Below are 13,381 nucleotides of genomic sequence, written 5' to 3' on the forward strand. Positions count from 1 at the left end.
ATGGGTAATTTTTCAGCATTGACAGTTGCAAAACCTTTTGTTCCAACTTTTCCCCTCCTTCCCCCCACCCCTTCTTCCAGATGGCAGGTTGACCAATACATGTTAAATATGTTAAAGTATAAATTAAGTATAATATGTATACATGTCCATATAGTTATTTCCCAGCATAACAATTAAGTACGAGATAAATTGTAGCTGTCTCTACAGACTCAAGATACCAGAAAATCTAATGAAGTAGTTACTTGATAAATTAGCAGCAGAAAAGGCTAATAATACCTAATCTTTTGTGCACTAAACCTTTTTCCCATCAAGCTCCGTGCAATGGCAGAACAACACCCTGGGGGCCGTGAGCTTGTGCTCTGGGATTCATTCCTTGCCACTCCTTTAGTCTTTGCTAGCATGGCTTTCCCTTACCTTCACTTTTATCATTCTTTGGCAGCTAGCTGCAGAACTGAACTCTGCCCTTTGCACCCTATCATGGAGGAGTGGAGGTATAGGCAAATGGACATGTACCCTGTCTGAGACCACAGTGCCAAAGAATTAAATAGAAGTAACTGAAGCAGAACACTGGCATGTGGTAGAAGACTTCAGAAATTCAGAAGAAGACAATACAGTTAAAAATCTTTTATTACAAGCAGATATACCAATAGGCAAGATATTAAAGCAGAAAAAGAGAAGACCTCCCAAACAGTTGAATTAATCCATATATTTCTGAATAACATTAAAAATCCAAGGAAAATGAATCAACATCTGAGAAGGTACAGAACACTATGGTTTCCCAGGAGAACATAGAAACACAGCAGGATGGTCCTGATTGGTTCATTAGAAAAATAAGAATCGTGAAAACAGAAATAATTGGCAGAATAAAAAAACTTTGAATCTACGGTAGCAAGTCTTCCCAAAGATATGAAAGAACAGTCATTTGGGAAGAAAGTAAAAAAGTAGTAATGTAAAAGAATACATGCTTGCTAAACAAGGAAAATACTTGAAGATGGGATGTGCAAAGAAAACTTAAGGATCATACATTTCCCAGAAGAACATGAGAAATCAATAAATCTGAATATGATAATGCAACTAGTATAAGAAAACTGTCCCCAATCCCTGAACACCGAAAAACAGTGCCAATCAGAATAATGTACAAATCTCTGTGAAAAGGGTGGGGAAGAAGAGGATGTTACATTGCAAACTCTAGGACACGTTCTCATAACAAGTAATAAATTCTGTAAACAACCTGAAAAAAGTCCTTCAAATATAAAGGAAAGGAAATTAAAATACTGCATAATTGTCCATCACCCACCAGAAACTGCAGGAGAAAATGGAATAATAGAAGAATACATAAAGCTGACTCTTAATATTAAAAATAAATGGATTAAATAGTCCAATAAACTGAAAGTGACAGAAAAAAAAATCCCACAAATTGATACTTACAAGAACCATATTTATAAATACAAAGATAGAAATAAGAAACAATAATAATGAGAAGTTAGAACAAAATTTACTATATACCAAGTAAATCCAAAAATAAAAACAGAAGTTATTGTGATTCTGCAAAAAAACAAAAATTCAAAACCATTACATTATGCTGAAAAAAAAAAAACTAGAGACAGCAAACCAAATAAATATTAAATTTATATGGTACAAATGCCTTAGCATCTGAGCCCATAAAAGAAAAATTAACTGAATTTAAAAAGACAGTAATGCAATAATCCCTCTCCCTGTTTTGAACAATTCTTAAGACAAAGATAAACATGAGGGAAGATAAATAATTGAATGGACAAAATATAGCTTTAAAAAATTTATGGTCCTTTTCTATGAGTGAAATCCCAAATAATGGATAGTTTGGAGAACAGATCATAAAAATAATAATCATGTGGAAAGTGATTACAGTGAAGCACCATAACAAAAATTGTGTAATGCATCCAACGCAGACCTCAGTGGAGAAATTTTATCCCAAAAAACATATGAATGGAATTGGAAAGGATTAGTGAACTAAATACGCATTTCTTTAAATTAGAAAGCCAGCAAATACAAAATTAAGCACAAAAGAGAAGATAGTGAAATAAAAGGAGAAACAGATAACTTGGAATTCCAATTTCTCCTAATTTTGTCAAAATAGTATATGTATATGTGTCTTCCCCAGTAGATAAGTGGGTTCAGATAAATAATTCTCAAAGCAATCTAAAATTATTAATAATTATATCAAAAAGTGGTCCAAATCACTGATCCCAATAACAAGAAAAACTAATCAAAATATGCCTGAGGTTTCATCCCTAAAATTGGCAAAAAAATAATAATAATAACAAAGATGGTAATAATTAGATAAGTTCCCAGTGCGTTGTTGATGGAGTTGTGAATCAGTACAACTATTTTGGAAAGCAGTTTGGAATTCTGCAAATAAAGTGGCTAAAATATCTGTAGCCTTTGATAGAAATTTTAGCGTTAGGGATCCCTTCCCTCTCTCTTCTTTCTCACACTACACACCCTGCCCCACTATCCACGTACACCAACCTTTAGCAGATCTTTTGTTAGTAATAAAGAACTAGAAACTATTGGGAAATGGCTAAATTGTCTTACATGAACATATATTATTGTGTTGTAAGAAATGATAAATGTGGTCTATATATATGGAAATACTGAAAGATTTATATTAGCTGGTGTATAATTAAGTAAACAGCCAAGAAAACAATATGTATAAGGATTATGACACAATAATGCCACAAAACAATAAAACATGAATGTTAGACAATATTACAGAAAAGCATATCCCCAAATATTAGACATGAGAAGATGGGACTCCTACACCACTTTTGGCAAAGACAGAAAGTACACAGGTATCCAATTTGTATATATTTTCATTATATTTTTTGATTTTGCTGTGTTTTTTTTTTTTTTTTTTTTTTTAATTTAATTGGTGATGATGAGAGATGATGGAGAAGTATTGCCATTTTAAAAACAATATAAAAGTTTTATCAACTAGGGTTCATCATATTCCTTTTTTTTTTTTTTAACTAATGATTGATTTAATGCCTAGTAGTGAATGTTATTTTATTTCTGTGTCCTATTTGATGAGTTAGTCATACTTTTAGTGTAGTAAGAGTGAGAGTTTAAAGATGTTGAGGGATATAACTGAATGGTGTTCTATTTCATTCAGTAACCAGATGTTTTAGTTCATTTGTTTTGTAATGACATAAGTATATTTGTTTGCATATAACATAAGTACACATAAGTATAAGTTTTTGTGTTGCCCCTGAAACCTTTATTGCATTTTTCATATGAGTTAAAGGAAAACTTGTACAAATTAACAATATTAAAGTCTTCATTATTTACTCAGAACTACCCCTCACCTATTTAGAAAAAAGCGTCCTTTTTTATTTGTTAAATTTCAGTTTATTTATTTCTAGAAATAAATATTTAATTAAATAAATATAACTAACTGCAGAACTGAACAATGTCCTTCCCACTCTATCATGGAAGAAATGGAGGTATAAGCAAATGGACATGTACCCTATCTGAGACTACAGTGCCAAAGAATTAAATAAATTAACAAATAAATAAACCAACATTTATTTTTTTTTTTCTTAAGAGTTCTTTTCTTTGTAATAACAATGCCAGTTGTGGTCATGAATATATTTGTAGAGAAGGTAATGAAACAAGACCAAGGTATTTGGTAGGTTTTTTAATCATCATTTATTTGAACAAGTTAGTAGCTCTTTGAGAGTGAAATCAGTAGTATGCATGTCACTAATATGTATGCATTTTGTCTACTATTCAGTAACATTTGCCATCACTTTTCTGTCTTTTCAACAAATATTTAATAATATTTCTCCCTTTCCCTTTTCTGATGCTATCTCCCAGCAACAGGACAAGACATCATCCAACCTGCATGAAGCAGCATCAGATTGTGTGTGCTCAGCCCTCTATGCCATTGAGAATGTAGAGACCAATTTACCTTTGGCCCTACAACTCTTTCAAGGGGTCTTGACTTTGGAAGCAGCCTATCATATGGCTGTAGCCCGTGAAGACTTAGACAAGTGAGTTGATTGTATTTACAAAAGGATGGGTAAAAAATTGGTTTTACTTGTACTTCTGGGCTTTTAAAAAATTATCCATATCTTTACTCTTAGTTTATCCATTGCCTATTTGAATTTTGCATATATGTGCTACTGAAGACACTTTAATATGACCCATTGAACTCTAAATCTTTTAGACTTAGGTCTAGAGCTGTAGATTAGAGCTCCTTAGGTGGGAGGTAGGCCTCTGAGTCTAGAAATTTCAGAGAACAGGGATTCATCAAGCCCAGGAATACTGTCTCTGGAAGTTATGAAGATTGTCCCTAGAAGCACAAAACATACATGATAATGAATTGAGGCCTAGCCAAAGGTGAGGAGGAGTGGGGAATACTGAAAATAAGATTTGTGGAAATATTTTAAAGTCTTTGTGACTCTGGTTTTCTAAGTTTTTTTATGATATTCTTATGGCCTATGTATAAAATATACATATACGGGGCGACGGTTGAGAATGGTACAAGATAACATACAGTCAATAGTTTGACTTCAATCTATTCCCTAATTTCCATTTCCTTTACATTGTGCAAGGCTGTTTCTCTTTGGTGGTAAAATATTTTTGTTCAACATCAACATAAGGAAATTGAAACCTGAAAGTTTCTGTGTAGAAAAGTTATATATTCAATATTTTTGATTGTAAATATATGTATCCATGCCTTGCTTTTTGACTTTGTACGTATCTCCTTTTCTCCCACAGAGTTCTGAATTACTGCAGAGTTTTTACAGAACTGTGTGAAACCTTTCTTGAAAAAATTGTTTGTACTCCAGGCCAGGGACTAGGTGATCTCCGAACACTGGAACTGCTCCTCATCTGTGCTGGTCATCCCCAGTATGAGGTAGGGAAAATGTCAGATTGATAGACACTTTTGAGCAACTCCTCCAGCTAACTTTTATTAAAATTGTGCTAAATTATTAAAATAGTGTTACTTTTATATGTTACAGATATTCTTTGGTATCTCTGCCACAGTATTCCCTCTACTTCAAAATGAGAATAGAAATAGTTTTCTAAGATACCCAAAGGTATTATCAGTGTCTCCTGTGGTTAAATATTCTATGATTCTGATTCACTTCTGTCTTCAAGCTTAAAAGCAACTCTTTAAATACTAAATCTCTATACAGATAAATTCAGAATTAATATATGCAGCTCTACTTTTTCTTCTGAATCCTAGTCCTGCTTTATAGTCTTAATTGTCTAGATGTATGCTAAATATATTTACATGGACACACTGTAGACTTCACAAACTCAAATCTATTTGAAACCTTATTATATTTTCCCTTTTCTCCCCTCCATACTTCCATATTTCTGTTGAAGACATCACTATGCTTTTATTTACCTGGGTTTTTCAACATTAGAGTCTTCCTTGATTCCCTCTTCCTTATCCTCTGTAGCCAGTTATTTGTCAAATCTTTCTACAGCATCTTTCTAACATCCACATTCTTCTCCTGTCATATGTGTCCTTTCTTATTTCAAGGCTCTTGTTTTGGCTAATATGGTGTCTTTGCTACTAAAGACTAAAACTGAACTAATACCCTGTATGAAATCCTAAAGACAAAAAGGAACTATTGAAGATTTTAGAGTAGAGAAGTAACGTGTCACATTATATTTTAGATATATTATTATGACAGATTTATGGAAGATAATTTGGAAAGAGTAGACTATCTGAAGCAAATATTAGGAAGACAGCAGTCCAAGTAAGAGATGTGATGACAGTTGAAATAAGATAGTAGTTATGACTGGAGAGAAAGGTACACATATTAGAAAGATGCTATAAAAATAGAAACATTAAGGATGACTCTAGGATTGAAAATATGGGTGAATGGAAGATTAGTGATGTTGTCTTTAAAGTTCATTTCTGCTTCCTCAGGGAAGTTCTCCTTGCTTACTGGTGATTCCTCCTTCTGCAGATTTTCCTGTATTTAGTTATCTTTATACATTTATCTTTCTCTTCTCTTTCCATTTCCACTTCTTCCCCCACTTCTTCACTATAAACACAATTCTGTTTTGTTTTTCACTCCTATATCTCTGGTGCTGGAAACAGGATCTTATGTACAATAAACCCTTAATAAATATGTATTTATTGGCTTTAATCTGATATAGGAAATAATGTTAGAGATTTCCTATGTAGAGTGTATAGGTTTTTCCATTCCACATTATTTTGCTTAACTTCAGAATCTCAGATCTTCTTAGAAAGTCATTTTCAGTGATTTATATAGAAGCTACTAGAATGATTCCTTTTGTTTTAAATATTTGCATTCAATCTCTCATACAGAGGATCCAGCTGGATCCCAACAAGAATTTTGAGCCTGAAGTGATCTTGTCTGCTGCTTTTGAGAGTAGATAATAGATTTGCTGGAGAGGGACTTACTTTTAATGTATTGATAGCTTTCATTTTTTAATATCATTTTATAGCCATTATAATTTTATAGCATTCAGTTTCAGGCATTTTATTATTATTCTTGCCTTTTATTTACAATGTTTTGTGAGTCTTAGATTGTGATCCAGACAATTCTGGAGGATTCTGAAACTTTCAGAGAGTCTACATCAGTGGTCCTCAAACTTTTTAAATAGGAAGCCAGTTCACTGTCCCTCAGACTGTTGGAGGGCCGCACTGTAGTAAAAACAAAAACTCACACTCTGTGTCTGCTCCTCAGCCCATTTGCCACAACCCAGTGGGCCGCATAAATATCCTCAGCAGGCCGCATCTGGCCCGCCGGCCATAGTTTGAGAACCCCTGGTCTACATGTTCAGAATTAGTTTTTATTTCGAATGTGGTAAATATCTACATATATAGCCCACAAAACAAATTCTTTGTATAGAGCCTCAATAATTTTTAATAGTACAAAGATATTCAGAACAAAAATTTGAGAACCACTGTTTTGTTATATTTTTTCTTGGTTCTCTCCTCTATTTTGCATCAATTCATGATAAACTTTCCCATGTGTTCATCTTACTCATTGTTTCTTACAGCACAGCAATAACCTATTACATTCATGTCCTAGAATTTGTTTAGACATTAACCAGTCTATGGGCATCAACTTCATTAAGAATTCTTTTTTACTGTAAAAATATATATTATTTATATTTATATTCTAGTGTAGTCATTCTTTTTAAATAATCCAATTGTTTTGATTTATATTTTTCTTATTTGTGAATTGGAGGATTTCTTCATATGGATGATAGTTTTGAATTCTTCTTTTGAGAATTGTTTATTCTTATCCTTTTTTTTTTTTTTTTTTTTTTTACTGAGGCTAGGGTTAAGTGACTTGCTCAGGGTCACACAGCTAGGAAGTGTTAAGTGTCTGAGATCAGATTTGAAGTCCTCCTGACTTCAGAGCTGGTACTCTATCCACTGCACCACCTAGCTGCCCCCTATTCTTATCCTTTGATCATTTATCTTTTGGGAATGGGTTTTATTTTTGTATATTATGTTATATGACTTATATCATGAATTAAATGGCTTCCTTCTCACTCATTTTTCTTACAATGTTTTATTTCTCTATATACTTATGAAATGGAACTTTCCCACTTTGGAATTTTGGAATGGAATTGTCTTTAATAAATTGTGTTTGTTTTAAATCTAAATGGAATTTGATGGGGATTAATTTCATATGTTGCTACGTAGAAGCCAGTCATGATTTATTCTCCAGATCCCTGGAATTGCCATGATATCTCTCATCGTGTATTCATTTTCTCAGATTTGCAATATCCCAAAAAATTACTCTTACTTTGTTTTTTGTTCACTAGGTGGTAGAGATATCCTTTAATTTTTGGTACCGACTAGGGGAACATTTGTACAAAACAGATGATGCCGTTATTCATAGCATTTTCAAAGCTTATATCCAGCGTCTGCTCCATGCCTTGGCTAGACACTGTCAACTGGAACCAGATCATGTAAGACTTAATTCCTTCTATTTTAAAGAGCTTTTCTCTTACTTTTTTACCTTTTCTGAAGTTGTTAGAGTAGCCAAGAAGATGGAAAGTAAAGGTGATAGTATTCTTGGGTCACCTGTTGCTCCACTTCTCTCAATAAAAATAAATACATAATAAGGCAACTTAGCCTAGGGGGAGAAAAAGACATTGGGCATACAAATAGATTCTAAGAATTGTTTCTTAGGAATTTTTACTTATGGGAATGCCATCTCAGGCTTGCTCTTATTTTCCTTTTTGATATGTTTGTTCCCTCCCACTCCTCACAATTTTCTTAAGCTAATTATGTTTCTGCAAGGACCTCAGGATCTCATTAAAGGATCTTCAGTGACTTGAGTACATTATGTATCTTTTCCGGAATCTTAGTGGTCAGAATGGTAAATGCATGATGTTTAAGAAATAGCTAAATCAAATCTGAGCAAATTGGACTTGAAAAATCTAACATTGAAACTAAGTGTTCTATTTCTTACTGGCCCATATCTTACTTAATTTTTTTTTAATGATACCTGAAAATCTTATAATTTAAAAGCCAAGAAAGAAACCCTAGACTTCATATTATACAATGTCTTCAGATGAAAAAAATGGCTCATTTCTAGGTCACATAATCAGTTAGTGTAAAATGTAACTAATACCTAGATCTCAGTCTAGTTATCCTTTTAGAACAGCATTTTTTACTTAAAAGTAACCTGAGGGGCAGCTAGGTGGCACAGTGGATAGAGCACCAGCCCTGAAGTCAGGACCACCTAAGTTCAAATGTGATCTCAGACACTTAACACTTTCTAGCTGTATGACCCTGGGCAAGTCACTAACCCCATTTGCCTCAGCAAAGAAAAAATATATATATAAATATAAAATAAAAATAAGAAAATTTATATATATATACATATACACACACATAATATAAAATTGAGCCACCATTTGTTCAGCCAAAGTTGTTAGTCCTAAATATCTAATTAATACAACATATATTAGGGCAAAAAAGTAATTAATTACAGATAGGAGATGATTGATCTCTCCTGGTTTTTTTTTTTTTTTTTTTTTTTTTTCGTCTTTTTGGATCTTTTATAAAATTCATGAGTTTTTTTCCCCCCTTGGTAATAATTGCCTTTATGAAAGAAGAGTAAGTAGGGTTAAAAGACCTTGATCCAAAAAAATAGGATTTTGAGAAGGGACTTGAAAGATTAGAGATAAGTAACTTCAAAAATAATTAATAAAGGATAGTCTCTTACTTAAGAGGCAGCTTAATATGGTGGAAAGGGAACTGGAATAAGAGTGGGCAAATCCCAATTTTGTCATTAACTAACTGTTTGCAATAATAGGGAGAGAAGGCATTCTTTCTTTGATACAAATATGGACATTGATACATAAACCAGGAAGAGACAATAGAGAAGGAAAATTATAAAGCAATATCTCTAGTGAACATTGACACAATTTAAAATAAAATATTAGTTAATAAGCCATTAATAACGTATTAGAAAAATCATATATTATAACCAAGTTTGGATTTATACTAGGTCTCACATAAAGAAGAATATAAATATTTTAAATCATGTCAATATATCTAGACATTAAAAAAACTTTTGAAAAAATCTAACAACTGTTCTTGTGAGTTTTTTTTTTTTTAAATAAATTAGCATAAGAATTGCTGATCCTTTCTTTAATATTGTAAATATATCTCTGAAATAGAAAGCAAACATATGTAAAGGAGAATGTTTAGGGAATAAGCAAACAAAATTATTGTTTTTGAGATGATAAAGGGATTTATATAGAAAACACTGAAGAATCATCCAAAAAGTAATTGAAATAATAAATTTAGTAAAGTTGCTAGATATAAAATAAATCCACATAAATCACTAGAATTTCTGTGTATTACTAACAAAACCTGGCAGAATTAACTAAAAAGACTTCTTATATTCAAAATAGCTGCAGAAGCATTAAGATAGAATAGTTCGCCTATCAAAATACATCTAGTAAATTATATGAAACCAACTATAAAACACTCTTGGCAGAAGTAATTGTAGAAATATCCAGTTGCTCTTTAGAAGGTCAAGCTAATATAATAAAGATGTATTGCCTAAAGTAATTTAATTATTCAGTGCCATACTAGTCAAACAACCAGAGAAATATTTCCTAGAATGAGAAAAAAAAATTGAAAGAACAAAAAGTCAAAAATCTTAAGAGTAATAAGGGGGTTGAGGGGAAGGGTAGCAAGAAAGAAATTTTAAATACTAGATTTCAGATTGTACTACAAAATAATTTGGTATTGGGTCAAAAATGGATTGATCAGTGAAATAGATTAAGCACACAATATACAGAAACAGATAAATACAGGAGCTTAGTTTTCGGATGAACCCAAAAATGTTAATCTTACTCTTTGGGAGGAAAACTGGAAAACAATGTAGCACAAACAGAAAACAACAAGTCAAAGAATACAAATAGTCAGTTTTCAAAGGAAGAATTCCCAGCTGTCAACCATATGAAAAAATGCTTCAAATATGTAGTAGAGAACTACAAATTGAAATAGTGTACCCATCAGATTGACAAAGATGACAGAAGGATAAAATGATAAATGTAGGAAGAGATATTGAAAAACAGGAACTTTTTAATGCTTTGATGTTGGTGTGATCATACTGGGAAATGGTTTGAATCTACTGTTGGGATACATTGACCTGATTTTACCATTGTGGGATCTGTTACTGGAAGAGATTTTTAAAAAGGATCCATTTATAAAAATATTTATAGCAGCTTTTGGTAGTAGTTCCAAACTGAAAAGCAGGGATGTACCCACCTATTAGGGAATAGCTAAGCATAATTTAGAAGACCCCTATGAACTGATGATGAAGAGTGAAGTGAGTGGAATTAAAAGAGCAATTTACACAGTGATTTTACATAGTTGAAATTCTTAAGCACCCTTATTAATGATAAATGGCTTGTCCAGAGCATTGAAGATGAATTATACCATCTTCTGCTTGACAAAGAAATAGTGGACTTAAAATCCAGAATGAAACATGTGTTTGGATTTTGCTAATGAGGGATTTTGTTTTTCTAGACAATGTGATATATTACTTATTATGAGGGGACTTAAGAAATTATTTTTAGAAGGGAGGGGTATAAGAAGGGAAAGGTAATAAACAATTAGAAGAAATAAAATGTACTGGCTGGAACAACTGACTACCTGTAAGGTCTAAAATTCAGCTCTAAAAATTGTGTCAGATTACCTTGAAGTTTCAAAGAAGCTATTAGTCTTACATCTTTTTCCCTAAGGTAATCTATTCCCCTCCTTGATTCCCCAGTCTCCTATCTGAAAGATACAAATTAATATAGTCTAGTATAGCTATTAAGTTAGAATGGATCATAGTGTCTTTGTTTCCCTAACCATCTTGAAAGAATCCTAACTTTGGTGAGTATCCTTATATCCCAAGCTTTTACATTATTTATAGCTTTGCCTTGATTCTTTTATTTCAGAGAGGTAGGAGGAAATTTCACACTCTTCTTCTTTTGAACTTTTAGGAGGGAGTCCCTGAAGAGACCGATGACTTTGGGGAGTTTCGAATGAGGGTGTCTGACTTGGTGAAGGATTTGATCTTCCTGGTTGGATCTATGGAATGCTTCTCTCAGGTGAATCCATTTGGATAAGTTTGTTAAAGTTATTAAACTTCTTAGGATTATGTCTTTAGGCAGTTGCCCTGACTCAGTTCTTTTATCTTCTAAACCATTTGGAAGCTGAGTGATTTAATTTAGTATTAAAGTGGAACTGCTTCATTAGCCTACCTAGAAAAGATATTTCTTGACTAAAAGCCAGCACTGATTATTAAAAGCCCGAGGAACTTCTAGGAGACTTGGCATTTAACAAATGAAAGGGGCTTACTTTTCTGATTATCTGCTTCCTTTCAGAGTCCCTTAGAAATTTAACTTGTGTTTTCTTCTTTTCACACTGTCAACTAATTGGCAATAGATAGTTATCAAATGGTCATATTGTATCCTAGATATGGTTCTCCAGAATTGGAATATGAGTAATTGTACTCCCAAGTCTCTAACAGTTGACACTTTTGCTTATGAGAAATGAAAAGCATACTTGTACTACTTCTTTGAACTCCATTTTTAATGGTCCATTATTAACACTGAAGAATCCTCTGATTCATTTCTCCTCTCCTTTAGTTGTATTCTACTCTGAAAGAAGGCAACCCCCCCTGGGAGGTGACAGAAGCGGTTCTCTTTATCATGGCCTCTATAGCCAAGAGTGTTGATCCGTGAGTATCCCTAATCCTTTTATAGGAACCTCTGAATGAAGAAGGATCGAAATTACATGATTTTTGCCTCTCTACCTCCTATATCAATGACTATAATATCCTTGGTATCTATATCCCCAGTAAAATCGAGCAAATAGGTCGTTCTCTCCTTCTTTAATTAAAAAAAGGTTGTTTTTTTGCCTCGTTATTTACTTACAAGGTTGATTTGCTTCCAAGGGTGAAATAGTGAAAAGATAAACTATTTTGATTGTGTAGAAAATTGTTGACTCTTATCTAAAAAACAGCTCGAATGAGAAAGTCATAAAACTTAGTCTTTACCCTAGCTCAGCCATTGACTTTTTTTTTTTTTTTTTTTTAATTAAAGCTTTTTATTTTCAAAACATACGCATGGATAATTTTTCAACATTGATCCTTACAAACTTTGTGTTCCAATTTTTTCCCCCTTTTCTCCCATCTCCCAACTAGATGGCAAGTAATCTATGTTAAAAATGGTAAAATATATGTTAAATCCAATATATTTATACAATTATCTTACACAAGAAAAATCAGATCAAAAAGGAATAAAAAAATGAGAAGGAAAATAAAATGCAAGCAAACAACAAAAAGAGTGAAAAAGCTATGTTGTGATACACATTCAGATCCTGCAGTCTTCTCTCTGGGTATAGATGGCTCTCTTCATCACAAGATCATTGGAACTAGCCTAAGTCATCTCGTTGTTGAAAAGAGCCGCATCCATCAGAATTGATCATCTTATAATCTTGTTGCCATGTATAATGATCTCCTGTTCTGCTCATTTCACTTAGCATCAGTTCATGTAAGTCTCTCCAGGCCTCTCCATTGATGATCCAGTTGATCGTTTCTTCTTCTCTTCCTCCTCCTCTTCTTCCTTTTTTTTTTGGCTGAGGCAGTTGAGGTTAAGTGATTTGCCCAGGTCACACAGCTAAGAAGTGTTAAGTGCCTGAGATCGGATTTGAACTCGGGTCCTCCTGACTTCAGACCTGGTACTCTGCTGATCATTTCTTATAGAGCAATAATAGTCTATAACATTCATATACTATAACTTACTCAGCCATTCGCCAACTCAGTTTCCAGTTCCTTACTACTACAAAAAGGATTGCCACAAACATTTTTGCCCATGT

General features: G+C 33.0%; 1 protein-coding gene across 2 annotated transcripts in view; it reads left to right on the forward strand.

The window, feature by feature from the left end:
• Positions 1-13,381, forward strand: part of TNPO3 (transportin 3) — a 111,771-nt gene that overhangs the window by 68,368 nt on the left and 30,022 nt on the right. For both annotated transcript variants that reach the window (XM_074267964.1, XM_074267965.1), the window contains exons 6-10: positions 3,856-4,031; positions 4,762-4,900; positions 7,810-7,956; positions 11,503-11,610; positions 12,151-12,242. In XM_074267964.1, the coding sequence (XP_074124065.1) occupies positions 3,856-4,031; positions 4,762-4,900; positions 7,810-7,956; positions 11,503-11,610; positions 12,151-12,242 (662 nt within the window). The remainder of the gene's footprint in view (positions 1-3,855; positions 4,032-4,761; positions 4,901-7,809; positions 7,957-11,502; positions 11,611-12,150; positions 12,243-13,381) is intronic.

The sequence above is a fragment of the Sminthopsis crassicaudata genome, chromosome 5, assembly GCF_048593235.1.
Source record: "Sminthopsis crassicaudata isolate SCR6 chromosome 5, ASM4859323v1, whole genome shotgun sequence".
NCBI classification, from domain to species: domain Eukaryota; kingdom Metazoa; phylum Chordata; class Mammalia; order Dasyuromorphia; family Dasyuridae; genus Sminthopsis; species Sminthopsis crassicaudata.